The sequence below is a fragment of the Stegodyphus dumicola genome, chromosome 4 (assembly GCF_044657685.1).
Source record: "Stegodyphus dumicola isolate Sdum_Otavi_A_Nest chromosome 4, ASM4465768v1".
NCBI lineage: Eukaryota > Metazoa > Arthropoda > Arachnida > Araneae > Eresidae > Stegodyphus > Stegodyphus dumicola.
Window position 1 is genome coordinate 52,550,442 of NC_140771.1, and position 22,184 is coordinate 52,572,625.

Sequence of the window (22,184 nt, forward strand, 5' to 3'; positions counted from 1 at the left end):
AAAATTTTTTAACTTGGAACTGAAACTTTTCGACTGCCTCCCTTCCTCTGAAGTATTGCGACACTCTTCCCTTTTAGCTTACACTTTCATCCTGTTAAGACTCTGCAATCTATTTTCACTTTTATTGCAATAGTATCAAAATTGTTCTGGAAATAGGCATGATTGGAGTGCCAAGTGAATTGTGGTCACAAATGTGAATCTAAATAAAAATGGGAAATTAATCCAGCTCCATTTATTCCTCTTTAATATGAATCAAGTTTCTTCGCTACACTTCTATTACACCACCACCAAGTTTCAAATCATTCCATATATAATAATAATAATTTTATAAATAAACTGTATAAATATTAATGTTTCTGCTCTTTGAAGTAGTTCTGACTTTTTACTAGAGCAAATTTATCATAACAAAATGTCAAGAATATTTTCCAGTAATTTTTACTTTAATAGAATAACTGCCATAGAAATACTAATGGGGACTATATCGTTATTCTTAACCTGAGTATATTGGCTTAGTAGTGAATAAATCTTTTATATTGATCTTTGTTTTATTTCTAGGACATTCAGAAGATACAGCTGTGTCTGCAAGTTCTGTGTACATACTTTCTGATTCTCATCATGCAAATTATCTTCCTAGTGCTTTGAGTCTTTCATCAAGTTCGAGTTCTGAAGCTTTACTCAAGGGTACAGGCTCAGTAGAGTTGGGTTTCATGTCGCAAGATCCTAGCATACGGGCTGCTGAGCTTGCTAGGAGTAGAAATCGAAGCCAGGCTCGTGCTGAGCGGGATAAACGATTTGTAAGAAGAGCTCATAGTGAGCTAGAAACTTGCCCCGAAAAGCCATCTCCTAGTGTTCCACCATCGCATCCAGTAAGTTTAGAGATGATTGGCAGAAGCAGTAGTAGTGGTAGTGGAATTGGTGCTAGGCCTGGTGTGCCATTACGCAGTGTTGAATTTCTGCGTCCTAGTTTTAGTGAGGCTATAAAACCTATAGTTGAACTCAGTGATGAGCATCAGGCATGCTGCATGGAAAATAATCGAACTGGTAATTCTTCCATATCTACTATACCTACATTTGAACCTAACTCATCTCAGGATGATGAAAATACTTCTTCCTCAAACTATTCACTAGTGAGACATCGTTCATTAGAAACTGCTGGTTCTTCAAAGCATATGCGGACATTTTCTGCCCGAAGTAGCCGTTCGTTAGGCATATCTGAAGAGCTGTACTCAGAAAGGCAGCTTAATTCTAAAAAGTCTGATGGTAATGTAAATACAAGTAATTCTAAATCTTGTGTGGGTGAGAAACAGTATTCATTACTGCCCCCTGAGTTAGAAACTTTTAAGCATGGAAAAGACAAAGCATCTGTAAATTTTATGATTCATCCAGTGCAGGAGGACAAACTAGTGTCAAAAGATAATTGTGGTGTTAAATCTGGGCACTGTGGAAGTGAAGCATCATCTGTATCTAGTGAGACACTTTCAATATCATTACCAGACAGTAATGATAGTCATTACACCCTTGTGTACAAACCATATCCTTGTGAAAGTTATGAGCGAACTCAACTTTCTTTCTTGCCTTGGAGTGAAGCAAACAGTTGTCCATCTCCAGCTCCTTCTGAAGGAAGCAGCATTGCAGGATTTGATTGGCTTTTCAACTCTTCAGCAAATCTTGGTGTGAAAGTATTCTCTTCTTTTTTTACATTAAATTTAACCATGATGTGTAAATATAGTATGCGATTTCATACTTGTCTTTTCTTCTTGTAATTAGATTGAATTCTTATAAGAATTTTGGAATTTATTTAATGATTAAATTAATTTAGATATTCAAGTAGTAATTTTTAGAGGTACTTGTCAATTATCTAGTACCTGCCAATGCATTGCCTAAAATATTACTAATGACTGAGTTTTGTAAACATTTAGCAATCTTAGAAGCTGTTATGTATTTTTCTAAAAAGTTTAAACTTTTGTTTCTTTTTCTTTTTTCTTTACATTATCTCTCTTTTTTTGAGGGGAGAGTCTCCTTTTATTATTTCAGTGTCAGCTTCAATCCTGAGATAGGCGTTAATATGCAAACAATGAGATGCATTTGTAAATCATCAGAATGGAGAAATAAGCGACAATATGGCACAGCTTGTTATAATTTTTCTTAATTGCCAGAGTTCATATGGAGGCAGAAATAATTTGCAGAGAATAATAATCTGTTTTGATGACATTTTGAATGCAATTGCCAAACAGTATAGCTGAAAACCAGATTTTGTTAGTGAAAAGTTCAAGTAGAATTTTCATGGCATAATGACAAGGGAGACCAGCAAGTACTTATTAAGTCTTTCTAATGTGTTAAAGGGTTGTTTTTTTAAAAATAAAGTTTCTAAAGAACTTAAAAAAAAAAAAAAAAAGCAAATGAAGGGTGAAATATCATAGAGGAGGAGTACACCCTTACAATTGACCAATGCTGGCTCTTCATGCATCAGTACCTGATGGACATGTTCCAACTGCTGCGAAGTACAGGCCTGCCGTGATGGTTTGGCCCACTGGCAGGAGCTCATAGTGCACTACTTTGGTGACCAGTCCACCAGACAAAAAGCATGATCTTGCGTGGGTGGCGAGAAAGTGTCGCAGTGTGAGGCACAAGGTCCCGTGGTGACAACCAATATATGGAACGCCTGGGTATGTCATACTGGAATCATGTTTTATCGCTAGTGTGTATTCTATCAAATATGGATGCATTGTGGTACCAAGTAAGCAATGACAAACAGGCAGCGACATGCTGTTACTTGTTTGCTTCGGACAGTGAGTGGAGTACCCACTTGCTCAGCTTGTATGCCTTTCCTATGCCATGCAAATAGAGTCTGATCATTTCATAAGATACCTGGAAGTGTGCAGCAAGCTCACTTCACTTTTGGCTACTCTCATTCTCTATGGCTCTTCTCAGGGACTCATGGTCCAGCGCTTGTGGCCGACCGCTGCATGGTGCATCACTAAGTGACATATCCCCTGACCTGACACCTGAACTTCTAAAACGTTGCCTAGTGGTTCGTTCATTAACAGCATCATCCCCAAAGGCCCGGCAAATTTAGCTGCTTGATTCTGCTGCTGACGACCTACTTTAAAATCATACAGCAAACAACTCTGAAGGAGCTACTTTGACGCTGCTGTTTTAGTTAGTCGTTGTGTAATTTATGTTTGAAATACCGATGCAACGCGCTTTCATACTGTCATCCTAATGAGTTGTTAGGACGGACAACATAAAATAATCTCAAGGTTTGTGATTATTTTTATGTTGAGGTTCAGTCTTCCAATGTCATATCAGAAATGGCAAGAACTTTTTTGGTTACCTTGAAGTTTTACCATTTTGAGAAGTTGTATTGCAAAAATTATGGTATGAAACGTAAGTGGAAGAAAGGAAGAATGGAAGGAAAAAAAAAAAAAAATGTGTGTGAAACTGTAGCTTATGTTGCATCCAGCTTTTTACATGAAAAATTGCTAATATTATGGTAATCATTCGTTGTAGCATTATTGGTGAAACTGCAAACTCCAGCAACCGAACCTCACTGCATTTTTGTGGAGAAAAGCAATTACCCATTCGTTGACCAGGAGGAGAAGAAAGCAGTTATGGTATCTTCTTCCTTTCCAACAAATGTACAGTCAAAAGTCATTAATTCGGACACCCATAATCCGGAATGATCTATAATCCGGACCTCAAAGCTACAAACTTTCTGCACATGCGTCGCGTTCACGCATGCGCACAGGCGTTTACGAGAGCGCATAAGACCCTTACAGCTGCGAATATGTTTGTGCGCATGCACGTTTTATGTGTAACGGAGTTATACGCTAAGCTAAAGTTATCTAATTCAGTTAATATTGCAGATTGCGTTGTTCCTTAATCTTCGAATTGGATCCGGCTTATTATTTTTTGCAGACTGTTAGAGCAATTTTATAAAAGTAAGCTTGAACTTTCGATTATGTCAAATAGAATTTCCGATATATATTTACTACAAAGCGAAAGTATGTTTTGAAATCCGAAATCTGTTTTTCAATTTCACGCTGCTCTGCGGCAGAGGGGGGGGGACAGAAACGTCATTATTAGATTATGATAGATTAGAAAGATTATGTCAAATAGAATTTCCAATATATATTTACTAATATGTAATTTGTATCTACAAAGCGAAAGTATGTTTTGAAATCCGAAATCTGTTTATCAATTTCACGCTGCGGATTGGAAGTTGATCTATCAGCACTATCCTTATCTTCAGAGCAGATGTTTTTATTTTATTTGGTTTATAATTCGGTACTAAGTGTAGTATTTCATCTCGATATACTCCGTCTTTGATATGATTTAAATCAAGTTCCTCCTCATTATAATTCGCTTCCGATAGTGAAGAAAGTGACCCAGAGGTTATTGAAAACGAAAACATTTCGATTGACAAATTAGTTGGTATTCTCAACACAGCAATTACAGGACTTGAACAGCGGAACTTTGTAACTAAACAAGAAATTATGTCTGTTTAATAGAATTAAAGAGATAGTATTATCACATGAAACGAAGCAACTTACATTGAAGGAAATGTTTAATAAAGTAAACAAATAAATATTAAGCTTTTTCTTTTTGTAAATTTTGATACCCTTTAGATCATAATTGTTCTTTATTTCATAAATTACGGTTTCATATTTTTAATTTTGTAATTTCTGCATGCCATCTTACGAGATTTAAACTGATGATCTATAATCCGGAAAAATCGATAATCCGGAATCGCCGAAGTCCCGACGAGTCCGGATTAACGACTTTTGACTGTATTAATATCTAACCTAATAAGTTTGGAAAACGAATATGCATTTTGGCTAAGTTTATCATTATGAATGTGTCTGATAAACTATGGGAGCATTTTACTAATAAATATGATAATGAAATTGTTACTTTTGCTGTTTATTTGTCTGGTGTTTTTGTGTTAAGTGTGAAAAAAATGGTAAATTTTTGACAACCCCTAAAAATCAGTTTACAAACCCAAATCAAATGATATGATAGCAACTATAGTAACAATGTGAAGAAAAGTTAGTTTTCTTTTTAGGGAATGAATTCCTACTGTGAAAAAAGTGCTAAATGTTTCAAATGATGAAGCTGATTTGCCACGTATGACCATTCACACAGTAGGATGAATGCTGAATGATTTAGGGTTTGCATTTAAAAAATGAAAAGACTGCGAATTTTGATTCAACATGACGATATTCAATGCTAGAGGCAGATATCTAATAGATACAAAAGATATAAACAGAATAGTGTAATTTTCATACCATTGGGAACTGGGTAGATTTTGGGTATTCTAGAACCAAACTTTGGTAGGATACAACAATAAAAAGTTTTTGAATGTCCTTTCAATAGATTTCAATGCTTTCTCAGGAAAAGATTCATGATGCATAGTTGTTCATGCTGATAACGAAAATGGATTTATTCCTGAAACATGTATATATTCGAAGCCAAAAAAAAAAAAAAAAAAAAAAAAGAATGTAGATTATCATGGAGCAATCAGAATATTATTAAAATTGGTTTGTAAAATATTACTGTATAACTTGTAATCTAGCAGTGTAACTGTGTTGGATAATGCAACATACCACAGCATTTTGTCTTAGAACAATCCTTCTTCAAGGACAAGGAACTTTTAGTTCTTGTTTCTGAGGTTCAAAAACACTTTGAATGGCATCGTATCAATGCTGTAGCTGCTGAAGACAGACATACTGTTATCTGTTTAACACTATATCACTGGGAACTGAACCCAGTTGAATTCATATGGAGTACTGTAAAGGATATGTAGCATCTGAAAACAGAACTTTCAAAAGGATGAAGGTCATAAATTGATTGAGAAAGGGATTGATTTGCTAAATCCTAAGCAATGGACTAAATGTGTGAAGCATGTAACAGAAATGTGGAAATTAGATTATCTGTTGGGAAACACGACTGAGTGTTTGAAATTTAACATTGATGAGATAGATATATTTAGATTTTTCAGATGATATTTTAGCAGGATTGAATACTTCAGTTAAAGGGATTACTTTTTAATATATTCCATCCCTTTATATATATATATATATATATATATACTTTTCAGGGCTATAAATAAAAAATACAAATGCTCTTTTCAGGCCCATAAATTAAAAATACAAATCCTCTGTTCAGAGCCTCAAATTGGGGGGGGGGGACAGAACTTTAAACAGTTATAAGTAATGTAATAAGTAAAAGCTGTCATTTCTTAGAAAGTCCGACATGAAAGTGTCCCACAAGTAACAAAGTGTTTAAGATAACTAAATATTGGTATTTTGAGGTGGGTCCGAATCCAAGTCAATGGGGTGGCTTTATGATTGGTTTTCATGGTTTCTCCATGTGTAATATAAATATAAGCCAGTTTTCTTGAGGAAGGCTCACCACAAATGAATCTCACCCCTTAGTGAGATAGTCCTCATGCACATTGTTGTATTGAAATCACCCACCTTAATCAATATGGAAGTATTAATTAATTAAATTAAATATGACAGAGCACAAGTGCAGTTTTGTTTTCAATTGTATTTAATTAACGTAAATAATTACAGCATTGGGCACTGCTTGCAACTTTAGCTTAGCATATTTTTTCTCATTATTCTTTAATTTTGATGAACAGTGTATATCAGTGAGATGCATTGTTACTCTATAACTTAAAATTTAATAGCAAACTCCTTGTTATTTTAAATAAGTGTACTTGGTAACTGTTATTTAAAAGCAATACACGCACTTCTTAGTAATTTATATCTTTATTTAGTTGTTAATTATATGTCTAATTGATTGGAAATTGCATTTTAATTTATAATGCACTGATAATTCATATCAACATTTACGCTTTGTTGTAATCAACAAAAACTATTTGTCATTTGATTGGTGTAAGATCATTTGTTTCGTAATTTTTATGGATGTTTTATGATTTAGAAGTTTTTAATATTTTCTATTATTTTAAAATTTTTATAGCAAACTGTTAAGTCATTAAACTGCAATCTGAATTTCTCAGTTTCCATTACTTTTATTTACCTAATATTTTTACTCTAAACAGTGATAAACAGGATAGGACAATTGAGAGTTTAAGCAATGATTTGATTTTTAAACATTATCATATTCTTATATTCTTTTCTTACATATAGATAATAGTGAAAAATTTGATTTGAATTAAGAAAATGAAAAGTCAACCCTACAGTTTACTATCAGGTTCAACTACAGCTTCATTGCACAAAAATATGGTTAATTAAATGTACTGGGTTTGGCAAGAAGTTGCCAAATGTGCACATTTGCAGGCAATTTCATGAATATGGTTAATTTAAAGAACCGGGTGAAAAACAGTTAAAAGTTCATTCTAGCCTTGTACATGTTTTCAGGTTAGATTGTCGCGAGGTGTAGAGAACAGGTGGTACAAATGTGTGTGCACGCACATTCATGCATGTGTTTGTCTTTATAAAATTTTCATCTTTCCTTCTTATGAATATTTCCAAGCTGTTTGGAAATTCATTAAGAAAGAGATTAAGAAAGATAACTGTGATTATGCTTACAATGTTTATCACAATGTATTTTAATCATCTGAGATATATTTTAATAAGAATTATTTTTCATTCAAATTTGTTTCAAAAGCTAAAGGAATTAATACAGTGAATTGTTTAAATAGTGAATGAAATATTGTCAAGTTCTTTTCAAGAGTCATAAAATGTTTAGAATACTGTTTGAATACAGAAATTTATAATTGAAATTTTCATTTATGTGCCCAGAAAATTAAAAAAGAGAATAAAAGCTTCATTCAGTTTGAGAGAATTTTTTTTTTTTTAAGGGAAAAAAAAAATATTTTGGCAAAAATTTTTAGCTTTATATATTGCAGCTCTGCATTTGAACTTCAGTATTTGTAGACATAGTGCATTTGATTTCTATATTATACAGGCAGATTTTGAAGATACAAATTTATAATAATGACAATGTTTGAATGTAGTACAATCTAACAAAAGATAGATTGCTGAAATTTAGGTAATTTTTTTAGCATTTTATGAGCATTCATTTTATATCCTTTTTTTTCTTTTCGAAGACTGCTTTAGCAGCCATATCATTAATGCCACCAAACTGATTTTTATATTTATTCATTTTCCAACAAAATGTTCTGCAAGCTTATAATTCTTTGCTCCCTTTTTTAAAGGAAAGCCTGTATGAAATATCCATATATTTTGAGGCAAAATCTTTATAGGCTTTGCATAAATTATTCAAGTTTTTTAGAAAAATTATGATGGGAACAATTATTTTCTATTTGTAATAAAATACACTTTATTATAATAGCAGTTTATCTGTGGGAGTGTGTTTAAACGTTTTATGTTATCTGACATTACATGCATACATATATAATGTAAAGTCCAAAATCTGGATGTCTGATGTTTGGAATGATATAATATCCAGATCACCAGCCCTGCCTCTCCAAATTAATTGTATAAAAAATCCCTCTACAGTGTTTAGAAATGGAGAACATAATACTTAACGGGAAACAAGTGCTGTAAATGAGATTATCCTCCTGGCTAACTGAGATTTCTTCATGCAACTTTCAAACACCTGCTTACTAGGGAGTGGCATCATGGCCAGTGACACTTTGATTGACATGATCACACTTTTGGCCTTTGATTGGTAGTGGAGGGTTAGCATTTTTTTTATCTGACCTAAACAATAAGTAATGCTTCAATGTTGCCATTTCTGTGTGTCATCTTACTATATTTAAACTGAAGATTTAAAATGCAGAAACATGCAAGTCTCAATAATTCTGAATCTACGACAATGTGCTATGTAGTTTATTTTTATTTTATCTAATTATCAATCTTTAAAAATTTTTGGTGTGTCAGCATTGAGTAAAAAATTAATTATGTAGCTATGCTGTCATTTAGAGAAGTTCCCCCCTCTCATTTCTTCCCTAAATATAAAAAATATGTATATATATTTATAAGGTATTTCTCCTGCCTTCCTAGCATGCCTTCGTGGTGTGTCAGTGGTTCTGCACGCTGGGCTGGTATTACAGAGGTCAGTGGTTTGATTTCCGGCGAAAGTGATTGCTCATTTTTCATCCTGCCTGCTCAAAAAAATCCTAATGTCTCTACAGTGGCACCCCAACTAAAAGGGTGCAGGATGATGATTCTCCTCACCCAAGATTTGGTGATTGGGTCTCCTAATAACAGAAGGGCGAGTGTATAAGGTATTTCTCCCGCCTTCCTAGCGTGCCTTTGTGGTGCAGTGGTTCTGCACGCTAGGCTGGTATTCCAGAGGTCCGTTGTTCGATTCTCGATGAAGAGAGTTGCTAATTTTTCATCTTGCCTGCTTCCAAAGAAATCCTAATGTCTCTACATATTAATTAGCTGTTTAAAATAAAAATTAATCATGTACTGAAAGCCATGTTTCTGTGATTTTGAGATGCCCAAGAATCATAAAATTGGCCAAGTAAAATTTTTATGCCATTAAATGAAGTTAACATAAAAAAAAAATTAAGAAATTCCATTGTTAAAATTGCATTGCCTTATGCAGAAAAGGACTTAAAGTTTTTAAAAGAAGTTCCGTGCAAAAAAGGACTTAAAGTTTGTTACTGTAAAAGAAGTTCCTTTAAATAGTGAAAAGTTTTATTCAGCAAAGTTATGTGTGTAAAAGTGATTTATTTAATTCTTAATTAAGAAAAAAAAATCTTTTAAAGAATCTATGTTTTATGTATCTTGTGATTTATATGAAAAATTGTTAACACTAGAACGGCGGGAAAATCTTACCTTCTGGAATGGCAGTAAGGGGTCATTTTGACCCTTCGATGAAAGTACTGAAATAACAATGGTAAAACAATTTTGAATACCATACATTGGCACAAATATGTACTTTATATGTACTTCATAATTTATATTTAATATCACATGATAATTTATTGACTTTTTAAAATACTGTAAATGTATTGAGTACATGGCGATCAATTGGATCAGACTACAATTACTCTAATAACTCATTAATTTGATATAAGAATTGATTTCAAATAAATGGTTTCCCGAATTAAAACTAATGTTAACTAAAATAAAACACAATTTATATAATAATATTTTTTATGTATTTACTCGGAAGATGATTCAATCTCTAAATCCAGAAATGAGAAATGTTCTCTGATTTTTCAGTTATATCATTATATGTGTAGCTGAATGGAATATTTAAAGCATTTCATTTCAATTTTATTTAATGTTTAAAATATTAGAGATTACACATACGTATTAAGAATTAATGCAGTTGATACAAAGTATTTAGTATAAAGCAGGTATTTAGTATCAACGTCGACGGATAACCAACATTTTATTCCAAATTTGTCACGTTTATTAGCATATATTGTGTAAATCTACACCTAGCTTTAGATGGGAATAATTGTTCATCAACTGTAATATTTTGTCCTGGGCGGTAGCACATTTTGCAGTTTTCAATAGATTTGTTCCACATGTCTAATGCAAGAGCAAATTTATCAGTCTGTAATCGAGTAGATCTTCTTCTCTTTTCATCAAACCTTAAAATATTTTTATTTCTTTGAATCAATCTCTTGATGTAGTTTCTTTGCAAAATGGTATTCTCCACACTTCAGACCAAAAGGAATATAAATCTAAGCCTTTTGCTCCTATTACTCCTCGAACATACAATATAGCGACAAAAGCATCTAACTCAGCCACAGATAACTTCCAGTCTTTATTTCCAAGTTTCCGATGAGCTTCGGATTCTGTACATTTCTTTATATGCAGCAAGATATCATCAACAATAAAAAGCTTGAAAGCACTAGGCACTTTGTCTTCAGAAACACGACTCTTTGCAAAAGATGTTGATCTTACTGTTTCTTTTAGAACATTATAATCAGGAACATGGCCACAGACGGAATTTATGGAATTTATTTCATTCCATATAGTGTTATCAAGAGCTGTAAAAACAGTTTTGCAAATACCCTGATCTGTTTTTGCTCGTTTATTTTTGCTGAGTTCTTCTTCATTTACTTTACTGTCCTCGGATTCACTAATAGTTTGTGTCTGGAATTCATCTTCAGTTTCTTTAGAAAAATTATCAATTTCACCTCCGTCAGACTCATTTTCAGATAGCTCTTGCAACAATTTTTTAATTTCTTCATCCGTAAGACCTCTTTTCTGCTTATTAGACATATTTTAATTTTAATTTAAGAAAAAAGTAGAAAAATATCAGACTATCAGAAAAACGACAGGGAATATTTTTTAGCATATGATTCTCACAGCGTAAAGGAAAGGTGATAATGAACTTGACGGCAGAATTCATATGTACTGAAATACTGATTTGAGATTACACACACACACACACACACACACACACAAAAAAAAAAAAAAAAAAAAAAAAAAAAAACTGTCCCTAACTGTTATCACTTGCGGTAAGTAAGCTGAACTAACAAACGGGAAAACGAATCTGTAAAATAAGCTATTTCTGAAAAGAAATGTAAGCATGAAAAATCCTGCATCTTACCTTCCTTGCAGTATTTTCTTCAAACGAATAGATAATTGCAAACAAAGGAACAACAACTTATGTAGACATTACAAAGTAGTGAGACCATCCAGGTTTTTATCCCTCTGGGGGGGATAGTATGAATGCAATCGAAAAATCCTTATCAGTGAATGGTTTTAATGGTTATTTGACAATGCCTCGAGGAGAAAGTGGGATAAAAGTAAAGGGGTCAAGATGACCCCCGTCCGCCGTTCTAGGAATATATGCCAATATTTCAAAAACTAACAAACATAGAATGCTGAAAATTGTTTTATGAATATTTGTTATCTATTTAGAAAAAGTCAAAAAATTCCAAATGATTTCTTCCAATAAAACAAAAGTAATCAATGGGCAAAAGTGTTGAAGGGTCAAAATGACCTCTACCGCCGTTCTAGTGTTAATTATTATGAAATTAAAAAATTATTATTTAAAGAAAATTCTAATTTAATAGAACCTTTTTATGAGTTAAATTTTTTGTTCTAGCATAATTAAAAAAAAAAATCTGCACAAAAGGAGCTTCTGGATAAACTTTTGTCATGCAACTAGTTTTCTGGTAAAAGATAATAGGATTAAAATAGAGCAGTTTAATAGCTTTTCTTTGTAACCAATAGTAAATCTATTTTCACTGATGCAGGAGAAAATGTGTGTACTGCATTTGCATATTCCACCATGTACTTTTTAAATTTTTGTCATGATTTTGTTTTAAATGTTGTATTTTATCTTTCTCATTGGATGAATTATGCTACTAAAGCAATCATTTAAGATAATTATAAAAAATATGCTTACTTGAAAAGTTAATATCTGCCTTCATCCATTCAAAGTATTTATTTAATATTGAATTTGTTTTTCTAAAAAAGGGCTAAGTTTCTGGATCCATTTTAAATTACATATTCTGTCTGCAAAATTAATTTAAGTGTGGTTGCACTTATTTGGTCATAGAGTTCTCCCCCTCCAGCAGTTAATTGAGTATTTTCTGGCACTTCCTGATACATCACCCAAAATCTATTGATGCTTTTTGTTAGTGTAATGTGTTTCTGATATCAGCAGATTAAACAGGTCTTGTAATTTCCGAGCTGGCTTTGGAAATCTCATTCAGAATCCTGTCAAATTAATTGCTGTTCTCTACAGATTATCTCTGCCTCCAGATGGTATCTGCTAAATATGAAGGTGACTTTTAATAAGAGTTGGAAATTGGTGAGTCAAACCAATTCCCAACTTTTATACTAACACTGCGCCTGTGCTTGTTAATAAAGCATTTTACAATTTTGCTGCGTGAGAGTTGCATAATTGACAATTTTCTTTTGTAAAATACATGAAAATAAGGAATTATATTTGTTTTATTTCTTGGCAACTCTAAATATTTGATGCTGAAGGCAATAAGAGCCCGAAATGAACAAATGTTGTCTTACAGGAAAAGTAAAATTGTGGCTTTTAGAAGAATTTAGAATAGCTTGTAGGGTTAATGCAGGGATAGGCAAACTACGGCCTGTCGGAAGGTTCTATGTGGCCCACGGATATGCTGGTCCAAATCAAATTAAAAGAAATATATATTTATATATTATATATCCATCTCTTTTTCTACTTTGTTTAAATATTATTTTTTCTTCCTTTTTTTCAAAGGACTGATAACCTTTTTACTTTCTCTGTTTTTGTTCTATAAAATATAAATCAACGGAAATAGCAAGCATAGACAGCTTTCAAGCGGTAAAGTGTTAAAAGCGGAAGTTTTTCGTTAGCTTTAGATTGGCCCCAACAAGTGTTACCTCTTTCTTGGGGAGAAGACATATGGAATTCAATAAAGGTGAATTAGACCACATGTGGCAGACTGTGCATTTTAAGCTCCAGCCAGTAGCTTTTTCTTTTGGTGCAAGTTCTAATATTATTGATTGCGTATAGAAAGATTGAGGACATGTAGTATCATTGTGAATAGTAGTGAAATTATTAAAAGTATAACTTAGTACTTGTTTGAGTTATTCATAAAATATTTCAATCCCAGAATGGCTACTGAAAAGCATAAAGTTGATTCTGAGTGCCATGCTTTTAATGATGTATGGAACTGGAAATATTTTTTTATAGTTGTAAAAGATAAACCAGTGTGTCTGATCTGAAATAAAGTGTTTTGAAATGCAATAAAGTTTGTGATGTTTTATGTTCAGACAAGAAAAATAATTTTGAGACTGTAAGCATATCTCGGAAAACGATGACTTCTAGAATCAAAGACCGATAAAAATTTGACATCACAATTAGAGTCAAAGATTGGCCTGTTTAAATTTTGCTCCATAGCTATGAATGAAAGCACTGATATAAATAGTACTGCTCAATTACTATTATTTATAAGAGATGATGATGAGAACTTTGAAATTACTGAGAAACTGGCATGCATGCATTTTTTAAAGGGAGCTAACTACAAAAGCTACTACTTTTAAAGGGAGCAACTACAGCTTTCTTGAACTTTTTAATCAAAACTCTCCCGGGAAAAATGTCGTTTTTCTACATTGTGTTATATACATCAAGATTTTCTGTGTAAATCTGCATTGAATATGAAATCCGTCGTGAAGCTTGTAAATACTATTTGATCCCGTGGGCTTAATCACAGGCAGTTTCGAAATTTCCTTCAGTTCCTGCAATCTGAATACTCTGATGTACTGCATTACATGAAAGTTGTTTTCGAGCGAGTTTGGCAACTGAAAGACAACATTGTGTCAATCTTCCATGAGAAACAGTGTTCTATGGAGTACGAAATATTAGAAGGTACGGAATAGCTTTCGGACTTTGCATTTTTTTACAGATCTTCTTTGTCATATGAGCAACTTGAATGTCAAGATGCAAGGGGGAAATCAATTTATTTAAGAGATCTGGGCCAACTTAATCTGTTTGCTCGACAGCTATCTAAGAACGACTTGTCTTATTTCCCGAGGTTAAATTCAATATCCTCAGTAAATGAGGATCTTAGTCATTATGAAGATGGCTTGAATAAACTGCATTTTGAGTTTGAATGCAGATTTCAAGATTTCAGTGCCATTCAAACAGAATTGGATATTTTTAGCATGCTTTTCAACGTAAATTGTGAAGCAGTGAGGTCACATTTGCAGTTTGAATTAAATGAGTTGCAGTCTAACAATCATCTCAAGCAGTTGTTTGTAAACATGCCAAAATTAGAGTTTTACAAATCATTATCGAAAGTAAGTTCCCAAATTTAATATCTCATGCCCAGAAAAACCAGTGCTATATTTGCTTCATCTTATATATGTGAACAAGTGCTTTGAACTATGAATCTTAGAAAGAATTATTTCAGAAGTAGACTGACTGATGAGCATTTATCCTCATTCCTTAGAATCTGTACATCTCATTTCGAACCTTAATATAAGGAACTTTTAAAAATGAAATCGCAATTTCATTCATCTCATTAACATATTTAAATTGTAATACTCGTATATTGCTTCTTAAATTTTAGAAAAATTTATCTTGGCCCTCCAAACTTTTTTTCTTTTTTATATTTGGCCCGCAACCGAAAATGTTTGCCCATCACTGGGTTAACGTAATATTTGCATGAGGCAATCAAGTATTTTTGGCAGTATATTGACCAGTGCCAGTTAATATCCTGATATAATTTTGGAACATATATTTGTGTGTTAGTAAACATTCTTTAAGAAAATATAATTTAATTTTGTTTGTATTATCTTCTCTTTTACAGCATTATCTCCACATTGTGCTAGTAAAGATGATGATAATCCAGTAACCTTAAGTCCTGATAGTCAGCGCTCAAAAAGTAATTTTGATGGTCAGTCTGATAGTACAGTTTCTTCTCCAGATGAAACTACACCTTTGGAATCAACTTCTGCTCGCAGATCCCAAGGTGCAATTCCTAAGTATCGTAGAAACGACAGCTCTGGAAAAGAAAGAAGTGTGTATTTCTCCATGTGTGCTTTCTTTTTATTAAGAAACATACTCATTTATAATATGTAATTAAAACTAAATTTTACTAACATTAAAAATTGTATAAAAAAAGTAAGTTGATGTTATTTTTTGGAGAAAAATTAAACTTGACTGGGGAAAGGCGTGATTGTTATAAATAATAAGTAAAATCTATTAAGAGGGAATTATAAATAACAGCCAATGAATTCTTAAACCTCAAAGTAAATTTAATCCAGTGAGATATTGAGTTTTTCAAAATTTATAAATGAAAGCCTGAAAATATCTTTAAATAGTAAAGTGATACTTTATAAAGAATTAATCCTGAGCGAAATAAAAAGTTCCATGTGAATTCATAGAAAACAATCCTGAAAACATTATATATATCTATATAAGGCACTTTCTGATTACCCGCACCTCCCTGAAAAGCATTAACGAGTCGCTGTGTCGCCAAAATATGCAATCTATAATGGCTTCAAAATATATTTATATGAGAAACCAGGTATGCAGGTACACAACAGGTGAGTGCCAATTTGCACCAAAGGCCACGTTTCCACCTTTAAATTTGATAGTCATTGGTGTTCTTCTTTTTTTGCATGAGTGCTTTTTATTTTTTGTAAGTAATCATGTTGGGACGATGCAGTTAGCCAGCTGATGAAAAAGTAAGCATTGCATTTCTTCAGAAATAGGGCCTTGTGAATAACAGTAGAAACTGCAAAAAATTTGCATTCCACTCAGTAAACAATTGTACTTTATGGATCATAGTTTGTGCGTTGATGCCGAATTTTTGCAATTCTCTGGTATATTTTTAAGTGAAAAAAGATTGTTGTGTATGTGGTAAAACAACAGCATTGGCAGTGCCAAATTTATGCAATTCTCTGATTTTTTTTTTAAAGCTAAAATAGATCATCATATATATGAGAACTGATAGTGTGGGACAAATTGTGCATATTTATATAGAATGCAGTCACAAAAAGTGTAATTTCGTGGCAGCCAAAGAAGTTGTGTTTCTGCTTTCTCAATAAAATTAATTAATCACAGAGTTTTTAATTGAGGACTGTAATTCACCATGGTGAATTGCATTTTTTTAACTGCTTTATTACTAGTGCAAAGTGGAAAGTTTCTGTCAGCAAATTAACAAAATTAAATTTTTAATTTAATGTTGGTTTTTCATGAATCCTAATGCATTTTAGTAGGTAAACATGGTTTATATATTTCTTAAACAAGTTCTTTCATTATATTGTAATTGTGCATAGTGAGAATAGAAATTAAAATCAGCTGAAGTTTAAATTAAAATGAGAAATGTACAGAAGTCCTCAAGAAATTCTTTTTAAGCAATCATTAATTTTGATTGCAATCTGCAAACCTGAGTAGCCAGCAAAGGTGATCACTGCCAACTGGGAGAAGTAAAGATTTGTTCTTTTTTTCTGAAAATACATTTATCTCTTTCTTAACATTAATGCCACTTGTGCAATTTTATATAAGTTATTATTTTAATTTTTTTCAGATTTGTTAGTCATCATTAACTTAATTTTACCAGAGCCGAGATTTTGAAATTAAAATTTGTGCCCATTTATGAAGTACTTTTATGTATACTGAATATATTCATGTAATGAGTGTTGTTAAAAAATTGCAGATCATAAGCAGCCATGTCAAGGACCAATGTCACCAACTGAAAGAGGACTGTTAAGTCAGCGTTTATTAGAGATATTAAGTAAAAATGATCCTGTTGAGTGTGAACTTGAATTGCTAAAACTCAAACGAGAATTAGACATGAAAAGTGAGTATTATAGCAAAATTTTGAGTTAAAAAAATATGTATTTTAATGGTATTGTCACATGGGAAGTGATAAATATTAAACATTGGGTACATTAATGCTGTTAAAATGGTATGTAAATAATTAAAAATGTAGGAAAGTAAAATATTTTAAATTATGATGATATATACAATTTACCAACAGACTGCATGAGGGACAAAAGCAGTCATGTTGGAACATAGCATAAGATTCAAGTAATAAGTGACAAATTATCTATAATTTGTAAATATTTGATTTTTTGGTTCTGCACTTGTAAGAGAGGTACAGTTCTAATTGGAAAAGAAATATATCAATGTTAAATTGGGCCCCCCTCCAAGGAAAAAAGAATAACAGATTGGTATAAATTTTGAATCTCATTATTAAATTCCTACTATAAACTCACACTCTCTCTATATCTTATTCAAATTTTCAATCATTAATAAAATACTTTTTATTCATCCTCTCAAGTTCAAATACATTTTCTTACACTTGTAGTGGATGTCACTTGATGTTAATACAGTTTTTTCACATGTTAAAGTTAATTCCTACTTATTTATTCCTGTTTATCGGAACTAAAGGTATGTTGTTCTTATTAAATATATTAAATAATGACAGTTTATTAGGAATTCTCACATGCTGTAAAATTTATTTTATAACAACTTATAAATAATAGTACATGACTGTGATAAATGGGACTGTAATTTTTAACAAAAATAAGTGCCAACAGTAAGACAGAATTTTAAAGATTTTTAAAGTGTATGGAATTAAAGAATTGTAGCTTTAAGAGTTGGATGAAGTGGATGTAATGTCTCATTATATAGTGAAAATTCTCCCCATATTTCTATGTTAATATGATGATAATATATGTTTAAAATATAACCCTTTATAATGTCCCTTGCTTCACCAATGGTGAATGTGAAAAGAAACTACAACACAATGCAAGCGACGATTAATAACCCATTAATATTATACACTTCACAACAGGTCAAGCATATGTCACCTTGAGTCGTATGAAATCGTTAGATGGAATATTAATTGAAGAATTGGACTGCTTGAAACTCACTGGAAATGTTTCTTGCAATAATGAAGCTGTAATGTTGCGCGCTTCCAACCTGCACGCAACAATAGTGGTGACTGCTATGAACTGGAAAGTATACAAAGTCTTGAGAAGGGTTTAAATCCCTTTTTATTCAACTTTAGAAATTACAGATGCGTGCTCTTGACGCTCACAAACTACGCCAACCTGGCGGTAAAATAAAAATAAGAAACAAAAAAAAAAAAAAAGAATAATAACAAGTGACTAACTATGAGGCTCTCTAAATGTAACTAACCTAACCGCCTTCTAAGATACAGCTGACAATTCAGCAAACTTCTGAATATTACGTTGAAAGATTTAACTATCTACTGAGGCAAGCACACAGGCTGAAACGCGTGGTTCTTTAATTTCTAACTAGCCACCTCCACGCTCGTGAAGCAAGAAAGCACACCTTCGAATTCGTTTCCCTTCTATTTAACTCAGATTACTTCCGCTGACAATTTTGAATACTTTGCACGTTCTACTAAAATTTACATGCTCTGGCATTGGCAATTCCAGGGGAAAGTAAGGCTTGACAGAAAAGATAGTTTAAACTTGAAATAAATGTTAGTTAAAATAAATATAAACCCTACATTTGCCGCTGCCAAAATTTGGTAAACTTGGAAGCAGGTCCTAGAAACGACCTGTTGAAAAGTTTCCACAATTCTGAACTAAAATTTAAGAGCCTCGTTTACATAAAAAAACTGTTTTCTCACAAAAGGTGGAATAAATTTCTGTAGATACTTATTTAACCCTTTCTTCTTACAGCAACCTTTCCTGGACTTCAGCAATCAATCTGTTCTCTTCCTTCCAGCATCTGGAAGGAATAAGTATCAGTACCTTTCTAAATACATTATAATTTACACTTTCTTGACACTGAATAAGTTTTTGTTTTTGATCGATTTATTTTCCTTAATTACTGCTTAATTCACATTCATTCAAGTATTCAAACATGAATTTAACTTTACCCTGGCTCTCCACCATGTGTGGTGTCAAACGGGAATATTCGTGTTTTAGTATCGCAACACTTCCCAATGATTTGTTAGAATTCAACGACCAAATAGACACACCTTACTCGACATTCTAACACTCGATGAGCTATTTTAACATTCTTAAAATTCAAGTGTAGGTGGAGAACCCTACAAAACACATTCATTCTAACTTCCCCCTCATTCATCTTTAGACATGCAGGCTTTCGCTCTAAAGCATGATTTTATCTGCTGTTTAATACTTAAACTTTAATTCATTTCTTTCGAGTATTTACTTTTAGCATCTAAAATTTTATGCTTCTAGACTAAATTCTACTTTTACATAACTTTCAAGTATTTACGTATATTTACAAAATTCTAATCCATATGATTTTTACAATTTACCATAAAATGAATAAGAGAAAAATAAATTTTTATTTTATGCATTCTTCGCCAAGCTGGCGGCACTGAAACTAAATTTCTTATTAATACAAGAATACAAAGTTATTTTTATCTTGGGCCAAATTTTGGCTTTAACATAACAAAATTAGTCTTTCGACCAACAGAAACTGCTTGTTCTTAGATTTAATACTTAAAGAAAATAATACTTTTGCCTTAGCTAAATATAGTAAAACAAAACTAAGTCTCAACCGAGACAAATTGACTTCCGTCAAAACATAGAACTTCGTATTTACGCATAACATTTCGGAACAAAAGAAAAAAATTTTATAGAAGATTTTAACTTATCTTTGAGTTTTCGATGATTGGAACTCCGACATCCTCTTCTGGCAGAACTACTCTCACGTTATAGATTTCATCGACGTCAGTCGTCTCCTTACTGTCCTTCGAGTGTCGTCCACGTTGCTTTTTCTTTTTCGCCCTCTGCATGCTGGCCTCTTGGAGTGGTAGTCGTCGGGTTGCTGTCTTTTCCGTTTTGCCCCTGGACGGCTGGTCTAGGCGTCCTCCGGTCTGGAATCATGCTTGAATTTCTTCTGTTGGTGGTGGTCTTTTCGTTCTCGGGAACAGCGGCCTTGTTTGCACCTGACACTCTGGCCCTGGAGGCGTTCTCCTCGATGCAGAATTTCTACTGCAATACGTTGTAAGTGGTGTTTTCCTCTTTACCAAAGCTTCTTTACACGGCGACGTTGCTTTCTTGTATTTCTTAAATGCTGGAGTCTGAACGTTTTCACTTCTTCTTTTCGGTACCGTCGCATGACTTGTAGAAGGGCTAGGTTTCTCTTCAGTTCTCTGCTTCTTAGGTGGTGGAGCGGGTGACGTTACTTCTTGACCTTCCACTTTTTTTACGCTTGAGTCCTGCAAGAAACTTTTAAGGATTTCAAAATCATTTTGATTATAATATTTTTTCACCTGGTCGGGACTTCCTTTACAGATTACCCCTCTCTCGTTCTTAAGGTACAATACGACTCCCTTTATTTCCTGAATTACATAGGGGCCTTCAAATTTTGGAGCTAACTTTGCAGTAAAATTGTCTGGGGCACTTGATAAAGAAAATTTCTGCTTCAACACTTTATCCCCAACTTTAAAATCTGATTCATGGCGTTTTCTATCATAGTATAATTTTTGTCTATTTCTTGCCGTATCCGAGCTTTTAACCGCCTGGTCAATAAGTTTTTGCACATCTTTTTGTTTAAATTCTTGCTCTCTTTGTTGCACAAAGAATAATTTATCTAATGGCATAATTAACTTCCGTCCTAAAAATAATTCTGCTGGAGTTTTTCCCGTAGTATCGTGATTTGCCGTTCTTAAAGCATAAGCTAACTCATTTATGTAGCCATCCCAGCGCTTGTGATGTGTGCTAACATAACTTCGAATTATTTTTACAATATTTTTATTAACTCTTTCTGCGATGTTTGCCTGTTGTCTATACGGAACCATTTTGATATGGTGTATGCCAAGGCCAGTTCAAATATTTTCAAATATTTGGCTAACGGCTTGTTAATTGTTATCGCTAATGACTTTTATCGGTGCACCGTATTTTAAAATGTATCTGTGTAAGAATGCATCTGCGACTGTTTTGGCTGATGCGCGTTTAAGTGGAACAATTTCTGTCAATTTGGAAAATGATCTACAATTACTAAAAGAAAACGATTTTTATTTAACTCACTCTGGGGGAAAGGACCAAGATCTATGCCTAAAATTTCATTCAGAAATGTAGCGCGAATGCTATTTAAGTAACCCGGCCGGGCTGTAATTAATATAATTTATTAAGTGACATTGATTGCAGGACCTGACATACACAGTTACTATTTTGTATAATTGCGGGAAATATACTGCCTCGCGTACCCTTTTTAAAGTCTTTCTGACCCCTAAATGACCCGCTGTTTTCGCGTCGTGTAATTTCTTCAAAATGCTTAATCGAAGGGAGGCTGGGATGACTGGTTTGTACTCGAGATTTTCGTTTGTTGTTTTCGTATAAAATAATAAATTATCTATTATTTCATAGTTTTCTGCTCTATTTCTTATCGCATCGATATCTGTGTGCTCAAAGCTTTCGGGGTCTTTCAAATATGCATAGATACTTCCAAATTCAGGATCAGCTTTCAATTCAGCAATAATTGTTTCTCTAGAATCTAAAATTTTTGAAGTCAACACAGCGCATTTGAGTTCATTTCCTTCATCGTCCAGTTTTATACGAGAAAGTGCGTCAGCTACATTGTTTTCCTTACCCGGTTTATATTTAATTATGAGATTATATTCTTGAAGTTTTAAAGCCCATTTAACCTGGGCGTTAGGTTTTTCCCCGAGTAAAGTCTACCAACAGCCGCATGATCCGAAAAGACTGTTACTGGCGCGTTGCCAAAATAAACTCGAAATTTGCGTACAGTCATTACTACGGCTAATGTTTCTCTCTCTGTAGCTGTATAATTCCTTTGTGTAG

The 22,184-nt window shown here is 33.0% G+C and overlaps 1 protein-coding gene across 3 annotated transcripts in view; it reads left to right on the forward strand.

Annotated features, from left to right (window-relative positions):
- Window positions 1–22,184, forward strand: part of pcx (pecanex) — a 267,343-nt gene that overhangs the window by 52,334 nt on the left and 192,825 nt on the right. For all 3 annotated transcript variants that reach the window (XM_085814871.1, XM_085814873.1, XM_085814872.1), the window contains exons 6-8: window positions 556–1,671; window positions 15,230–15,439; window positions 17,084–17,227. In XM_085814871.1, the coding sequence (XP_085670997.1) occupies window positions 556–1,671; window positions 15,230–15,439; window positions 17,084–17,227 (1,470 nt within the window). The remainder of the gene's footprint in view (window positions 1–555; window positions 1,672–15,229; window positions 15,440–17,083; window positions 17,228–22,184) is intronic.